The 18,292-nt window shown below is 44.2% G+C and overlaps 1 protein-coding gene across 9 annotated transcripts in view; it reads left to right on the top strand.

The window, feature by feature from the left end:
• Nucleotides 1-18,292, top strand: part of pde3b (phosphodiesterase 3B) — a 265,470-nt gene that overhangs the window by 194,885 nt on the left and 52,293 nt on the right. For 4 of the 9 annotated variants that reach the window (XM_041196602.1, XM_041196601.1, XM_041196599.1 and 1 more), the window contains exons 3-4: nt 6,348-6,482; nt 17,116-17,373. The exons of 1 other annotated variant lie outside the window; for it this stretch is intronic. In XM_041196602.1, the coding sequence (XP_041052536.1) occupies nt 6,348-6,482; nt 17,116-17,373 (393 nt within the window). The remainder of the gene's footprint in view (nt 1-6,347; nt 6,483-17,115; nt 17,374-18,292) is intronic. 4 more of the 9 variants (XM_041196605.1, XM_041196607.1, XM_041196604.1 and 1 more) reach the window with 1 other exon arrangement.

Below are 18,292 nucleotides of genomic sequence, written 5' to 3'. Positions count from 1 at the left end.
GAAATGCATTGAATGATGTGATGTTGCTGTAGGTATAAACTAGATACTGAAAGCTAGAGTTACTGTGAAGTGATGTAAGAAACAAGTTTTTTTTGAGTCATTTAAGGTCTGCACATATTTAATTATGCCAGGGTTAGCTGTCAGATTCTTTTAACAATGTGCTAAATGTCCGTTACTTCCAATTAATCTCTCTGGCATTGAAAGTGAACTATTACAAGAGTGGAGCCTTATTCAGGTATTCATTGTTGTTGGATTTTTTTTTAAAAAGTGACATTTAAAATTTTTTTAAAAATTCTTTTTGCTTCACCTCTCTTCATTTAATATTTTCTTCCCTCTCCATTTATTTTTCTATACCTGATTTGGCAGTCAATTCACCTGCTTTAATTCACACTTCTTCCTCAGTCAATCTGTTTGGTTTAGTGTGCCAAAGGGAAAACGTATATCTTCAAATGTAAACACAATTAATTGACACTGAATCAATCAGTAAGATAGGATGAAAGCAATATATATATAAGCTGCTGGGACCAACATAAGTTGATGAAATGAATGCACTCAAAACAAAAAACCCTAAGTTTTGATGTGTCCTGAATTCTGATGCTGTTGATGACTTAACAGCAAAGTAACAGCAGTGAGCCACAGGATTTTCAGTGATAACCAATTAGCAGGATGAAGGGTATTCTATGCATGTTGTCTACGTCACTTGGTCTGAGTGGTGGAGAGGTACTGATATCAGAAAATTCATGAGGGGTAGAGAGAGGGGCAGGGGATAAGCATTGCAGCACCATTTATCAAGGTGGAACATCAGCCAATTAGAGTGGGAAGGAGAGCTGAAAGGCAGTTGGTGGAGAGGGTTACTAATAAACGGCAAAATGAAGCTGGTTAATGCAGGGGAAGCCTCTAAGGAGGATGTGTGTCAGGGTATGGTTAGGGGACATATTGAACAATTATCAGACAGTGGGTAGGATTGTAGAAAAAATTTAGCCGATTGGCAGGAGGGAGAGGATTAGGAGGGGCCAACAGGCTTGTGCAATCCATAATTTATTGCTCACTCATGATTGCTGCCCAGTTGGTAGGAAAGTGAGATGACAAGGAGTGATGTCAGGCTGATAGCTGGAGGGATGGGGGAGGTGCAGGCACACAGTTGGTTGCTTTAATCACGACTTTTTCAGTTTCAAGGTCTAATGTAATTTCTGCATACTTGGACTTGCTATCTTTGAAAGAACAGAGTGCATGCTGCTGCAGTTGCACTGATTCCCAGATGTTTCAACTTCACACCTCTTGACCACGATAGGGTCATCAACCTCCAGCCATCCATTTTCACAAGTATTATCCCTTCGGGGTCCTTTTAAGGCTCACTTTGAATTAGCTTGGGTTTTCAAACTTGAATTGTTGTTCCAGCTGCAGTCAGTCGTTCATATTGGATTCAGCTGCTAATTTTTCAATAAAAATGGATTCCCATTGACTGCCACTTTTGGTGCTTAGTTTGAGGATTCATTTGAGTTGCCGCATTGGCTGTCACGTCTTAAAAGGATTTTGCGAATCAAGTTGGAGAACAAAAGAACAAACATGAATAGTCTCCAAGACACAGGCATGCCCAAGTACAGATAAGCATGATAATCTCACATTAGGTAAGATGGATGGGACATGTCCTCAGAAATGGAATGAAAACTAACAATCCTCCAACACCACTTCTACAAATCAACAACTGATGTCCTTACTGTGGGAGAGCCTGCAGGGCTAGAATATGGCTTATAAGCCACATGCAAATCCTCACCTAACACACTAACATCTCACTTCCACCTTCCACATGGAAGGAAGAATCATCCTCTCTCAAGCGACTGCTGGTGATGGGCTATCATGTAAAGTTTGCTGGTGCTCCATTGTTACCAGTAAATTGTGGAACATCACTGAACACAAGTTGTATTGAATACAGGGGAAAAACTACAGAAAGCTCGATGGAGGCCAATATTCTCAGCCTCGGCATCACTGCAGGAGCTCCCCAAGCAGCGTTCTCAACCCAACAACCTGCAGTTGCTTCATCAATTACCTTCCCTCCATCATAACGTCTGGAGGGGGATGTTCACTGATGATGGCAGTGTTCAATACCATCTGTAACTGTTCAGATGCTGCAGCAAGACCTGGACAGCATTCCGGTTTGGGCAGATAAGTGGCAAGTAACGTTTGCGCCACACAGGTGGCGGGCAATGACCACCTCCAACAAGAGAGAATCTAACCATTTCCTCTTGACATTCAATGGCATCACTGTATCCCCCACCATCGCCATCCAGAGCAGGGGCTTCCAGCGCAGTTGCAGAAAGAGATTAGATGTACACGATCAACCACACTACCAGATTTTGAGATTCTGTCGCAATAAGCATGCCCAAATGTCTCATTAGACCTAGTGAGTAAGATAACCTTTTCATAAGATAGTTGAAATAGTGAAGGTTACTACCCTGCTGTTTTGATTTATATTGGTGCTGTTACTGCCTCTCCACCCCACAGAGCTAGAAGCAACATTGACTAAATATTATTTTATCGGCAACTTATACTTTAAACTACAGAAAAGAACTTTCCCCATTAACTTTTATCACAACCGAAAATCCCATGCTATGGCTATTCATACTTCATACTGTTTCTTAGGGAGACATTCTATTCTTCTAGATCCAGTCCAAAGAGATTCTTAGCTCCTAAGGGTTTACTTCTGATCTTTTCTCTTCCCAGCCTGGTGATGTTTAAACCCAGGGCTGTCTTTCACATTGGGAGCTTTCCTGGTGATTCTCCCTCTAGCTCAAGCTAGGTATATCTTCCAGCTTCATTTTAAATCCTCACAAATTTGGTCTTTTAAATCAGAGTGCGAGTTCTCATTCCTAAACTGAACCGTAGAGACTTGCCCTCTCTCTCTGTTCTCTCTTTCTCGGATCCTGGCAGACTGTTTCCATCTGTGAGGTTCAGTGATAATTTTAGGAGAAATTACAACCTGATCACACAGTTCCTAAGGATGCTCTCCCTCCCAAAGCTATCCCATGCCAACGTGAATCACATGGACCTAGATTCCAGGTAAAAATGCTCATTATCTATCCTTCAGACTCTCATCTTCATCCTATCTACAGATTAAATAAGCAGCAAAAGTATAACCATTTAAAAAGCCTGATGTATTCAACACCTGCCTGGGACTTTGGAGGCTCACAGCCTATCCACTGTCAGCAAAGATACACCTGTCATTGTCTACAAATGTGAACACCTTGTACCTTCTTCTGTATAAAACATGGGCCCCCTTCAATCTTCAACAGTCAGATTTTTAGTCAGCAGAATTTAGAACAGGTCACATGGCCTCCTTCATTTCTATACTAAAACACAGCCTCGAAACATAATAATCTTATAAAACCTCACATTATAACCTAGAACTGTGATAGGATAGTCTCCACTTGCTTGGATGACTGCAGCTGCAACAAAAGTCAAGAAGCTCAACACAATTCAGGACAAAGCAGTCCACATGGTTCACACCTCATTCATCACTGGCAACTGTGCATCATCTGAGAGATGCATTGTTCCTTCAACAGCAGGTTCCAAACCCGCGATCTCTGATATAAAAGCAAAATACTGCAGATGCTGGAAATCTGAAACGAAAACCAAGTGCTGGAAAAATTCAGCAGGTCTGACAGCATCTGTGGAAACAAAGTTGACGTTTCGAGGCCTTATGACCCTTCTTCAGAGCTGAAGCTCCCGACTGGGAGTTGCCCTGGGAGTCCTCAACATTGAGTCCCGATCCCATGTAGTTTCATGGCATCAGATCGAACTTGGGCAAGGAAACTTCCTGATTACCACGTAATGTACTCCCTCAGCTGATGAATCAGTGTTCCTCCATTTTTAACACCACTTGGAGGAAGCACTGAGGGTGGCAAGGACATAGAGTGTACTCTGGATGGGGGACTTCAATGTCCATCACCAAGAGTAGCTCAGTAGCACCACGACTGACTGAGCTGGCTGAGTCCTAAAGGACATAGCTGCTAAACTGGGTCTGCGGCAGGTGGTGAGGGAACCAGCAAGAGAGAAAAACATACTTGACCGCATCCTCACCAACCTGCCTGCCACAGATGCATCTGTCTATGACAGTATCAGTAGTATCGGACAGTCCCCCCAGTTGCTGTGGAGACTTAAGTCTCAACTTCACATTGAGGAGGGCCACTCGGCTCCTGACCTAATTACTGCCTTGTTTCAAACATAGATGAAAGGGCTGAGCTGCAGAGGTGAGGTGAAAGTGACTGCCCTTGACATCAAGGCAGCATTTGACCCGAGTGTGGTGTCAAGGAGCCCTAACAAAACTGGGGTCAGTGGGAATCAGGGAAACTCTTCCACTGGTTGGAGTCATACCTAGTACAAAGGAAGATGGTTGTGGTTGTTGGAGGTCAATCATCTCTGCTCCAGGACATCACTGCAAGAGTTCCTCAGGGTAGTGTCTTCAGTCCAAACATCTTCAGCTGCTTCATCTATGACCTCCCTTCCATCATAAGTCAGAAGCAGGGATATTCGCTGATGATTACAGCGTGTTCAGGACTATTTGTTATTCCTCAAACACTGAAGCAGTCCATGTCCAAATGCAGCAAGGCCGAGACAATATCCAGGCTTGGGCTGACAAGTGACAAGCACCATTCATGCTGCACAAGTGCCGAGCAATGACCATCTCCAACAAGAGAGAATCCAACCAACTCCCCTTGACATCCAATGGCATTACCATCGCTGAACCCCCCACTATCAACATCCTGGGGTTACCATTGACCAGAAACTGAACTGGACTAGCCATATAAATATTGTGGCTACAAGAGCAGGTCAGAGGCTAGGAGTCCTGCGGCGTGTAGCTCACCTAATTCCCCAAAGCCTGTCCACGATCTACAAGGCACAAGCCAGGAGTGTGATGGAATACTCTTCACTTGCCTGGATGAGTGCAACTCCAACAACACTCAAGCTTGACACCATCCAGGACAAAGCAGCTTGCTTGATTGGCAACCCATCCACAAATGTTCACTTTCTCCATCATTGACACATAGTGTGTACCATCTACAAATACACTGCAGGAACTCACCATGCCTCCTTGGATGGCACCTTCCAAACCCACGACCACTACCATCTAGAAGGACAAGGGCAGCAGACACATGGGATCCCTACCACCTCGAAGTTCCCCTCCAAGCCACATTCCATCATGATTTGGAAATATATCGCTGTTCCTTCACTTTTGCTGGGTCAAAATCCTGGTGCTCCCTCCCTAACAGCACAGTGGATGTACCTACATCACTTTGACTCCAGTGGTTCAAAGAACGCAGCTCACCGCCATCTTCTCAAAGGCAATTACGGATGGGCAATGAATGTTGGCCTAGCCAGCGATGTCCACGTCCCGTGAAAGAATAGGAAGAAAAGGTCCTTGGCCAGACCCTAGGTTGTGGGTGGATGGGGGTGTGGCGGGGTTGGGGGGGAGATCCAATTAGGAACCAATAATGTTTTGTTTAAAGCTGACAAAAAGTTTGAGATTTGATATGCTTACTGAGTCAATCAAGCCACAAGATTCCACAGGTTTGGAACAAGCAAAAATAAACTTTAATAAACAAGCTCAGGAAGATAAAACAATTTACAATATTTGTCTTGTACTCCAACCTTCAGGGAAAGTATGAGCTACGTGTGAATTAACAGGCAAATTGTGGTCGAGCACACCATAATACAAAATAAATGACAAATGCAACCAAATCTGATTCCATTGATTTCTCAACCCACCCAGACATTTGTCATACTGTGAGCCAACCGATCTCCCTCATCTTTCTCACAAAAATCTCCAACTTTGAAGTTCTTGTCTGGGATTTCTCTCCAAAGGTTACTCCCACTTATATGGCTTCAGCAGTGACCCACCTTCAGGGTTTCAATCTTGCAGCCTGAGATTCCATTCCCCCCTGGATTTCTGAGTACACTCAAGCATCCTCTTACAAGCACAATTTCAGACCTTTGGCCGTGCCAAGCAGAACACCACTGTTCCAAAGGGGTACTTTTGCCCCAATGGCCCAAAGCACAGAGTCACCAACTTCAGCTGCTATCACGGATCTTCAGGGCTTCTCACATGCCCACTTGGCGTAAAGTCTGCTCTCTGTGTTTCTTTAATTTGGAGCTTATTTCTTTGCTCCTTTCTTTTAACTTAAAGGGACATGTTTCTGTCCCCAATCTTTATCCCTTACAAGGGACTACCTTTTGGGGTCCTTATCTGTCCCTTTCCCTGGTTTGGGAGCCTTGGCCCTCAATTAACAAAGGCGCTTCATATCAGGCCACCCGATCTGTCCTTTCACGCCATTTTTCTTCCTTTTGTGCAGGTGTGCAGGGCCGGTCCTCAGCCTGAAGAACAAAGTATCCAGACTGCGCATGTGCGGTCAGTTCCTGGATGGCGCATAAGCGGAATGCCCGACGTTCGTCGGGAATCGCAGTTCCCAACCTCCGAACTCAGCAAGGCAAGTATAGGTTTCATCCACAACATTCCCTAATAACAATGCAGAAGCGCAGTTAGGTTTTCAGCCACTCGCAGGTAAATGGCCACTGATCTTGGAGCATAGAAATTCTCTTGTGTAACACAAGAGTGGGGGCTGGGGGGGAGGAAGTGTGGGAGTGGGCGTGAGTGCTACCTCAGGGAGATCAGCTCTGATTTAAAATTTTTAATAAACATGTTTAAAAATTTTCCCTGCCATGTGCCCTCATGTTTTATAAAGTTTTATTGAAAACTTTCTTAAAAATTTAAATACCCTCATGAAACGTCATCCCGCCCGTGGATGAGGTTTCATGCTTTTTCTGAAGCCCGCTAGGGCTCCTGGCCTGCCCGCCAACCTTAAGGTTGGGCAGGCAGGTCCATTAATGACCTTAATTAGTTTTTCAATGGCCTCAATAGGCCGTTGACAGGTCGGTGGGCCCGCAGCTCACTCGGCTGTGCCCCCGCCAACCTGAAAATGGAAATGACGCAGGGTGATGTTGGGAGTTCCACCCGACATCATTCCACATCATTTTACGTGTTGGCAAGCGGGCCCCGCCCCCGCTTGCCAATCGGAAGATCCTGCCCTATGAAATTTTGGAAGTATTATTTAGAAGATTTCTATCAAAATGAATTTTTAAAAGTTCCTTACTTCATTGTTGAAGTATTTTGTTTCTTGCACTGTTGTTTATCATTGTACAATGTACAGGATACATTAAGCCGAGCAGATATTTTTCTTTTAGAAATTGAAATCATTGAAGTAACCAAATGAAAAGGGGCAGAGGTGGGTGTGGAATGACTTTTGTGCCATATTCAGACAAGCTGCTTTTGTATATGGTATTGGTGTCAAAATTGTATAAACTCTTGTCACCTTTTGAATTAATTCCTGCCCTTTTGCATGAATTACATATTTCTGTGAGCTACACTCAGCCCTTTGATGTAGCACTGCATGACTGCACAGTCTGTTTCCTGCTTTCATACCAGTTGCAATGGATTATTTCAAATTATTTCATAAAACTGTGGAAAAAATTAGACTGAACATGTGGCATTTGGGTTGAGAAACTGAAACTGTTGCAGGTTTCAGAGTATTGTTTCTAGTAGAAGTTGTATTGTTTATAATAATTTCAAATATCTGTGATTTATTAGAATATTTTCACCATTGGGTGGTTAGTTTTGATGATCAAGAATACGCAGCCATTGCTTTGCACAGGCATTGTTGATTTGATTTTATTATACACCGCCTTCTGTCTGAGACGATTGTTCAACTCAACATACATTTCAGCAAACGCTGCCTTCATATACAGTCATATAGTTTTAAAAATTACCCACCGGTCAGTTATGAGCAATCACTTGTATTTTTGCTTAATGTTTCTTCATACTTCCACATACCTTTTAAAAGCCAATTATGTTGCACCTCATTCATTTGGTATATTATCCTAGATCAAGCGAAAACCCATTCACTGATTAAAAGTGCAACTAAAAATGCGCTGGCTGGACACGAAGGGGGGCGGGGGTCACGGACACAAAGGGGGGGGGGGGGTCCCCACTGTGTCTCTCCCCCCCCCCCCACCCCAAACGTCGTGTCCGTGGCAACCCCCCGCCCCGCCTTCCCCTTTGTGTCCGCGCACCCCCTGCTCCCCTTTGTGTCCGTGCACCCCCTGCTCCCCTTTGTGTCCGTGCCGCCCCGCTCCCCTTCTTGTCCGCGCTCCCCTTCGTGTCTGCATCCCCCACCCCCCCCCCCTTTGTGTCCGTGCCTCCCAACCCCCTTCGTGTCCGTGCCCCCCCCCCGCCCCCCTTCGTGGCCGTGCCCCCCCGCCCCCCTTCGTGTCCGTGCCCCCCCCCCGCCCCCCTTCGTGCCTGTGTCCCCGCTCCCCTTCGTGCCCGTGCCCTCCGCTCCCCTTCGTGCCCGTGCCCCCGCTCCCCTTTGTGCCCGTGCCCCCCCGCTCCCCTTTGTGCCCGTGCACCCCCGCTCCCCTTTGTGCCCGTGCACCCCCGCTCCCCTTTGTGCCCGTGCACCCCCGCTCCCCTTCGTGCCCGTGCCCCCCGCTCCCCTTCGTGCCCGTGCCCCCGCTCCCCTTCGTGCCCGTGCCCCCGCTCCCCTTCGTGCCCGTGCCCCCGCTCCCCTTCGTGCCCGTGCCCCCGCTCCCCTTCGTGCCCGTGGCCCCCGCTCCCCTTCGTGCCCGTGGCCCCCGCTCCCCTTCGTGCCCGTGGCCCCCGCTCCCCTTCGTGCCCGTGGCCCCCGCTCCCCTTCGTGCCCGTGGCCCCCGCTCCCCTTCGTGCCCGTGGCCCCCGCTCCCCTTCGTGCCCGTGGCCCCCGCTCCCCTTCGTGCCCGTGGCCCCCGCTCCCCTTCGTGCCCGTGGCCCCCGCTCCCCTTCGTGCCCGTGGCCCCCGCTCCCCTTCGTGCCCGTGGCCCCCGCTCCCCTTCGTGCCCGTGGCCCCCGCTCCCCTTCGTGCCCGTGCCCCCCGCTCCCCTTCGTGCCCGTGCCCCCCGCTCCCCTTCGTGCCCGTGCCCCCCGCTCCCCTTCGTGCCCGTGCCCCCCCTTCGTGCCCGTGCCCCCGCTCCCCTTCGTGCCCGTGCCCCCCGCTCCCCTTCGTGCCCGTGCCCCCCCGCACCCCTTCGTGCCCGTGCCCCCCCGCACCCCTTCGTGCCCGCGCTCCCCCGCACCCCTTCGTGTCTGCACCCCCCCTGCACCCCTTCGTGTCTGCGCCCCCCCCCCGCTCCTCTTTGTGTCTGCGCTCCCCTTTGTGTCTGCGCCCCCCCTGCTCCCCTTTGTGTCTGCGCCCCCCCCGCTCCCCTTTGTGTCTGCGCCCCCCCCCGCTCCCCTTTGTGTCTGCGCCCCCCCGCTCCCCTTTGTGTCTGCGCCCCCCCCGCTCCCCTTTGTGTCTGCGCCCCCCCGCTCCCCTTTGTGTCTGCGCCCCCCCCCGCTCCCCTTTGTGTCTGCGCCCCCCCCGCCCCCATTCATGTCAGCTCCTCCTCCTCCCCAGCTCTCCTCGTCCCTGCCCCCCGCTCCCCTTCACTCCACGACAGATGACCATACCAGTTCAGCCTCTTCCCAGCTTCTTTGTTTGATATTCCCACAGTCTGCACCGACTGTCCGATGTAACGGTTCCTGATCTTGTGCTTTTTCGTCACTCCACACATCCATCTCAACATTCTCATCTCATTAGTATCCTGTTATTGTTCCTCCCTCCTTGATGTTGCCCAAGTTTTTGCACTATATTACAAGGCCGGCCTCTCGACTGTCTTGCAGATTCTTCCTTTCAGTGATACTTTTCTCTGGTATAACACTGCACTGCACTTCTTCCAACTGCTGCACCCAGAGCTAATCTGTTGCTTAATTTGCATTTCCATATTTCCATTTTCTGCTACTACTGACCCTAAGTATTTGAAACTACTCACTTCCTCCAGGTCTTCACTCATAATCTTTACACCTCCGCTGATCATCTTCCCTAAGCTCAAACTGACGGTCTGTGTATTGGATCTTTGGTCCAATGGTCTTTGTACCCCTGTTCCAGTTATTTTCTCCAGTTCTCCAAATACTTAGTCATGTTCTCATCACTCTACCACTTAGTTCAATGTCATCTGCAACCATGATTGGTAATCTGCAATCATTGACCATGGCACTTCCTGTCTCACTTGCTCAGAACATAGAAACATAAAAAACAGGAGCAGGAGTAGGCCATTCAGCCCTTTGAGCCTGCTCCACCATTCATTATGATCATGGCTGATCATCCAACTTAGCCTGCTTCTGCTTTCTCCCCATATCCTTTGATCCCTTTTCCCCCAAGAGCTATACCTAACTCCTTCTTGAAAACATAAAATGTTTTGGCCTCAACTACTTTCTGTGGTAGCGAATTCCACTGCTCACCACCCACTGGGTGAAGAAATTTCTCCTCATCAGTCCTAAATGGTCTACCCTGTATCCTCAGACTGTGACCCCTGGTTCTGGACTCCTCCACCATCAGGAACATCATTCCTGCATCTACCTTCTCTAGTCATGTTAGAATTTTATAGGTTTCTATGAGATTCCGCTCCCCCCCCCATTCTTCTGAACTCCAGCGAATATAAACCTAATCGACTCAATCTCTCCTCATTTGTCAGTCTCGCCATCCCAGGAATCAGTCTGGTAAACCTTCGCTGCACTCCCTGTATAGCAAGAACATCCTTCCTCAGATAAGGAGACCAAAACTGCACACAATATTCCAGGTGTGGTCTCACCAAGGCCCTGTATAACTGCAGCAAGACATCCTTGCTCCTGTACTCAAATCCTCTTGCTATGAAGGCCAACATACCATTTGCCTTTTTTACCACCTGCCGCACCTGCATGCTTACCTTCAGCGACTGGTGTACGAGGACACCCAGGTCTCGTTGCACATTCCCCTCTCTCAATTTATAGCCATTCAGATAATAATCTGCCTTCCTGTTTTTGCTACCAAAGTCGATAACCTCAAATTTATCCACTTTTACTGCATCTACCATGCATTTGCCCACTTCCTCAGTTTGTCCAAATCACACTGAAGAATCTCTGCATCCTCCTCACAGCTCACCCTCCCACCCAGCTTTGTGTCATCTGCAAATTAGGGGACATTACATTTAGTTCCCTCATCTAAATCATTAATATACATTGTGAATAGCTGGAATTCCCTATTGCTCCTGAAGCAAAAACTCTACCCTATTTATGTTATTAACCATAATTTATATTCGTATTCTAATTTGAAATATTTGAAGTTTGAGAAAATCCAAATGTGACGTTTGGTTTCAGAACGGGGAACCACCAATATTCTCCCTTATTACAAAATCTTAGAATTGTTACAGTGCAGAAAGAGGCCATTTGGCCCATTGTGTGTGCTGCAGCTCTGCAAAAGAGCACTGTGACTCAGTGCCTTTTCCCCATAACCCTGCACATTGTTTCTATTTAAATAATCATCTAATGCCCTCTTGAATGCCTAGATTGAACCTGCCTCCACAACACTTCCAGGCAGTGCATTCCAGACCTGAACCACTAGCTTCTTTCGCAAATCACTAAATCTGTTCTCCTTCATTCTCAATCCTTTTACGAGTGGGAACAGTTTCTATCTACTCTGTCCAGCCCCCTCATGATTTTGAATGCCTCTACCAAATCTCCTCTTAGCCTTCTCCTCGCCAAGGAGAACAGTCCCAACTTTTCCAATCTATCTTCATAACTGAAGTTTCTCATCCCTGGAACCGTTTTGGTAAACCTCTTCTGCACTCTCTCTAATGTGTTCACATCTTTCGTAAATTGTGACGCCCAGAACTGTACACAATACTCCAACTGAGATCTAACTAATGTCCTATAGAAGTTCAACATAACCTCCTTGCACTTGCACCCTATGCCGATATTAATAAAGCTTAGGATACTGTATGCTTTCTCAACTACTCTCTCCACCTGTCCTGCCACCTTTAATGACTTATACACATATACACGCAGGTCCCTCTGCTCCTGCACACCCTTTGGAGTTGTACCCCTTATTTTGTATTGTCTCTCCATGTTCGTCTTACCAAAATGAATCAATTTCATGTTCCAATCCAAAATTCTCAAATCGTAAACAGTAACAGTTGGCAACAGAAACAGCTAATTTTAAATAATGGCATATTCAGCTTACTTACCAGTTCCGTATTTCCCAGTTATTTGATGTTTCTTCCTAAACATCCATCACAATCAGGAAGAGGAATCTACTTAGCATTTTCTGCATTTCAGCTACACGAGTCTGAACTTTGCTCCTGAGATGCTTGTGGTAGGCCAGGATAGTGAGGTGTTCTTTGGGCGCTGACTCTGCATGGCGAAGGTGATACAAGTGCAAAAGTTTAGCTGCTGGACTTGGCCTAAACATCTCCTTGCCAAAATCCTGAGGTTACAGAACCCTTTTGTGAGAGGCACAATTTGACTTTGGGAAAGATGGTGGCACAGTGGTAATGTTACTGGACTCATAATCCAGAGGCCCAGACCAATGCTCTGGGGGCAGTGGTTCAAATAGCAGCGGGTGGAATTTAAATTCAATTAAAGAAAAATATGGAATTGAACGCTAGCTCAGTAAAGGCAACCATGAAACTGTCATCAATTTTCGAAAAAAGCCATCCGGTTCATGAATATCCTTTAAGGAAGGAAATCTGCCGTCCTTGCCTGTTCCCACCTACATGTGACTCCAGATTCTAAGCAATGTGGTTGACTCTTAACTGTTCCCAAGGGCAACAAGGGATGGGCAACAAATGCTGGCCTTGCCAGCAATGCTCACACCCCATGGACGAATAAAAAAAAAAACACGAGAGTTGGCATGTCTGTTTAAGTCCCCTAAACTTTTTTCCTGGACTTCATGGTATGCTTTGTCTGGAGTTGATTGTTTCTTGTATCCTCTTTTGATGTTTTCGGCACTCTTTTTGAGATCACAAGCACACTATGGTTGAAAATGCAGCTTTTGTGCCTAAAAAATATTTTTATTATTTGAAAAGCCTGAACAGCTCAGATTTACAGTAACCTGCATGTGTTTGCCTTTGGTTTTCCATTTCATATCCTTTATCAGCTTATGCCTTAGTAATCATTGCTATTGGTCAAATACCTTATTACCACCATATAACTGTTCATGCGGTGGAGAGGTCATAAAATGTAATCAACATACCTCAGAAGTTTACTGGATTTTTTGAGAGGGATGAAATATAAGCTGGTTATATTTCATCCCTCTCCTTGTAAAGAAAAATCAGTTCTGTTGAAGGGTCATGAGGACTCGAAACGTCAACTCTTTTCTTCTCCGCCAATGCTGCCAGACCTGCTGAGTTTTTCCAGGTAATTCTGTTTTTGTTTTGGATTTCCAGCATCCGCAGTTTTTTATTTTTATTATTATAATGATGTACTTGATGTCTATTCAAAAATCTTGCCATACCAAGAGTGTGTACAGTACTGTGGTGGAGGGATCCATCATGTTACTAGAAAAGTAATATTTATTAATTATTGGTGTTTTGTTCTTTAACAAATATCCTTGGGACTCCTAACCTGAGGAACACTTTGGAGTCCCTGTCCTTTATGCCCCCAAGTGGTAAAACATGAGTCTGCAGCATTGATCTTCCAGGTGCAGAAAATCTCCTGGAAAAACTCAGCAGGTCTGGCAGCATCGGCGGAGAAGAAAAGAGTTGACGTTTCGAGTCCTCATGACCCTTCGACAGAACTTGCGTTCGAGTCCAAGAAAGAGTTGAAATATAAGCTGGTTTAAGGTGTGTGTGTGGGGGGCGGAGAGATAGAGAGACAAAGAGGTGGGGGGGGGTGGTGTGGTTGTAGGGACAAACAAGCAGTGATAGAGGCAGATCATCAAAAGATGTCAACGACAATAGTACAATAGAACACATAGGTGTCAAAATTAAAGTTGGTGATATTATCTAAACGAATGTGCTAATTAAGAATGGATGGTAGGGCACTCAAGGTATAGCTCTAGTGGGGTTTTTTTTTTAATTATATAATGGAAATAGGTGGGAAAAGGAAAATCTTTATAATTTATTGGAAAAAAAAGGGAAGGGGGAAACAGAAAGGGGGTGGGGTTGGGGGTGTGAACACACACTAAATGGAGACCCATGTGTGCTTTATCCCTGAAAAAAATGGAGAACGAGTTGGTTTATGCTGCTCTTATCGATCTCAGAAGTTGGTTTCACACCAATATTCTTAGATAACGGTAATATTTCACAAAATTAAATTGAAGTGGAATACTTTTTTGAACAAAAGGAGTTGAGTCTTCCATCAATACATTTTAGTAAATTGGCTGTCATCTTAAATGTCAGTAAGCTGGTTGTTAACTGGCTTTGTATTTGAAGCTAGTAACTCATTGCTGTGCTCATTGATATGTATTCATCCAGTGGTGATGAGTGATATTAAGTTACTTTGCTTGGCCTAAATAGCCAAGTGGTTCTGGTACTGGGTTTGTAACCCCAAGATCAAGAGTTCAAATCTCACAATGGCAAACTATGAAACAATGTAACTTCATCTGGAACAGATGGAAACGGGTTTGTACTCGAAAGAGTTACTTTGCAATGCATGTTAATGGTGTGCTGATCGCACCAGGACCATGGTACTCCACTACTTCTAGTACACTATAATAATAACCATGCCACCTGTGGCACCCAAGACTCAAGAATTTTGGTTGGAATTGGGAACAAAACAAGTACTTTTGCATCACTGTCTAACAGAGGAAGGTGAAATAATGATCTGAGGTCATATGTTTCCATGACACCAGTTGTTTTTCTAGAACCCAAACATTTTTAATATAAAATGTAAACCTTTTCCAGTTGCTACAAAAAAATAATGGTCTAGACTTGACTCTGTGTTGGGGGTGACAAGCTATTTGATTATTCCTAAAATTGATTTATCAAATTTTATTTTCAAAGCATTAACAGCTACTGCTTGGAAAGCTGGATGGTAGAGCTTTGGTTGTCTTTCCCTCCTTTCATGTAACTCGTCACAATGACCTATATAAAAAAAATCTACATCGAAATATTGTTCTTATAAAGTACCAACATTGGTGCTTACCAAGGCAAAAAGACACAAGAATACAAGCTTAATTGGCAAAGAGGGTGATATTATATAGTTATTGATTTAATTATTGTATAATGTAGATTTCTATTTCATCTGATTTTCTTGCAACATATTTTGGTTCAAAGAAAGATATGAACTCACTTCCAACTTTTCTGCAGACAAACTGAGTGCAAAGGTATAATTGTAATGCAGTTTGTTATGTCTCAGTAGTCTATAACAGTGGGTAATTTGGGAAATGTTTTAACTTTTGTAGTGCCATGACAAAGTGTATTGGAATGAATGAAATAACATTCAGATTAGGATCCATTTTTAATATGTGCTTTTCTTTGTTCACTTGTCAGAAGTGTCTTTCAGATCAGCTGTTAAATTAAAGATCCATCTGGCTTCTCAGGCAGATGCAAAAGATCCCAGGACACTTTTGAAGATGAGCAGGAGAGTTCTCCCATTGTTCTGGACAGTTTTTATTCCCTAATCAACACCACTAATACAAATTGTTTAATCATTTATCTAAATGCTGTATGTGGGACCTTGCTTTACATAAATTGGCTGTTGTGCATCCTCAAATTACAACAGTGGCTTTATTTCAAAAGCACTTCATTAGGTATGAAGTGCTTTGGAACTTCCTGAGGACATAAAATACAATATATAAATGAAAATTATTTTTTTCTATAAATTTCTGCTGTGACGGGTGGTGTGCCCAAGAATATCAAAAGTTTAATTAACTGGGTACTAAAGAAGTTGCATGCTGCTGATTTCCAGCATTTTAATACCAGCACCATTACATCTGGCAGTCAGATTCCATGAGCAGTCTTCGCACCAAAAGCATGACCATGCAATTTGCCTGTCATTTTAATACCCCTGTCTGTTTCTGATCAGAGCTTCCCACCCATGCTGTTTTGGTTCCAAGAATGTTCATAGAGTAACAAATGAATGTTCATAAACTATAAATGAGAGAGGGAGAGAACGAGTGATAATGGCCTCTCCCAAATCTCTCTAATGCTTGGGAGTGGTGCACGTGAGGCAAAGGAAAATCAACCTCCATTATCTCAATTTGCTTTTAGGTCAACGAAGTGGTCACTTCTGATTTTTGCCTGATTTAAACAAAATGTTGTAAAATGATAAATCCTCAGAAATTCTAGAATAGATTAATGAGTTTTCTTCAGTTCAACACTTGAATATTAAGACAACATTAAAAAGAAAACAAATGTTTCCCTAAGGAACCAAATGTGTATTTTAACAAAATACTTGGCTTTTTGTAGGATACAGTATGCAAAGTGTCACACAGTATTAGAGAGATGCCTGATGTAATGGATTAATTTATACTGGCTGTTAAAAGTAATATTAAAATACAAACTTTTTTAAAACTGGTGTTTAACTTATTATGCTGGAGAATTATGCCAGTTTTAAATTTTTTTTTTACATTGGCTCCTGGTCAAGCAATGCCTTGACTTCAGAATTCTCATCCTTGTTTTCAAATGCCTCCATGTGCTCACCTCCTGACCTCACTAATCTCCTCCAGCCCGACAACCCTTTGCCTCTAATTCTGGCTTCTTGTGCATTCCCAATTATAATTACACCACCATTTGTAACTGTGCCTTCAGTTACCTGGGCCCCAAACTCTGGAATTCCTTCCCTCTACCTTTCTGTCACTCTTTCTTCCTTTCCTCCTTTAAGACACTTGTTAAAACCTACCTCTTTGACCAAGCTTTTGGCCATTTGACTGAATAACTCCTTATGTGGCTCATTGTTTACTTTGTTTTATGATGCTCCTGTGAAGCACTTTGGGACATTTCACCAGAACAACTTATATAGCACCTTTAACATCATGAAACATCCTAAGGTGCATTACGTTAAAGGTGCAATATAAATATAAGTTGTTGTATAAATGAACCATTTTATATATTTGTCAGTATAATTATAAAATGTTTTATTTTAGCTGTAATAGTTTTTGAGTTTCTTTCAACAGATTTGGATGGCCATGACAATAACATTGAAATTGTACAAACCTAGTGCAAATAGAGAAAGTAAACATGTCTGAATGCATAATTTTGAATATTTCAAAGCCATAACATTGTGTTTTGTTGCAGAATTCTGTTAGTGGGTATGGAGTGGATCCCGCCGTTATGGGTGAGGCACAGAGCCTGGTTACAGACCTTCTTGCTGACCCGTCCCTCCCTTCAAATATCACCTCTTCTCTGCGAACCATCAGCAGCCTGATTGCATCCCAGCTCACATTCTCTAATACACATAGGCCAAGAGTGAATCCCCTTACATCATTTTCTGATTCTTACCCCTGTTCAGAAATGGAGGACTTATCGGATAAAGGGGAAAGAATTTTTCCAAAGGTTAGATAACTATACTGCAAAAGATTTGACATGACCTGCAGGGATTTGGTTGTTTGTATCATTGTGCTGATAGTGCAGCAGAATATAAAATGTTGCTTTGCTGTTAACTTGAATTGTGTTGTCACATACACATCTGTACTTTGAAGCGGCTCATATGCATTTGTCTCCAAAGAGTTTGTGGTGGCAAACAATTGCAAGAGTTGTACAATTTTAAGCAAGTTCTAATTTATCAGTTGAGCAGATGTAAAAAAAAAGTTGATAAATTGCAGAATGTTAGTAATGGCAAGCACAGCAGCATGTAAAGGCTATATTTCACTCAGTTATCGGAGCATTTTTATTGCACTTAAAGATTTCTTGTTTTCCGTTAAATTTGTGTCCAAAACTTCAAAAAGAGGCAATATTCCATTCCCACCACACAATAATTAATTTGTGATCATAAGTATGTACAGTACCTGGAAGATCTTTATTATGTATATGTCATGTCAATGGGCTGTGCCAATTTACATTGTATGTTTGTGGGGGTGAAATTGACCAGTGCCAGTAGCATAAAGCAGGATGACAGCAGATCAACAGCCTGCTCTACACCATGCCTGATTTTCTTCTCTGGTGAAGCCCATGGCAAACAAAATGGAAATTAGGCACCGTGTAAACCGGACGACTGATTCACCATCAACCTATTTTGTACGACTGGAATTGTCCAATATAATCTCCAGTATTCCTTTAGCTAACCTGTTTAGCTTTGGTTTAAAATGTATTGTTTCTAATAAACATAGCACTAATTTTTACTTGAAATTATTTTATTTTGAAAAAAAAGGGATGGGCTAATAATAGATGGTTTTGCATATTTTCTTTTAATGAGATGCTCCTAATTTTGGAAGCCTTAACCTTGGTTTTTCGTAAACGTGGGTTGAAGTGTACA

Source organism: Carcharodon carcharias, chromosome 10 (genome assembly GCF_017639515.1).
Source record: "Carcharodon carcharias isolate sCarCar2 chromosome 10, sCarCar2.pri, whole genome shotgun sequence".
NCBI lineage: Eukaryota > Metazoa > Chordata > Chondrichthyes > Lamniformes > Lamnidae > Carcharodon > Carcharodon carcharias.
The sequence above is the reverse complement of the archived record's forward strand: the minus strand, read 5'-3'. Positions and strand labels throughout refer to the sequence as shown.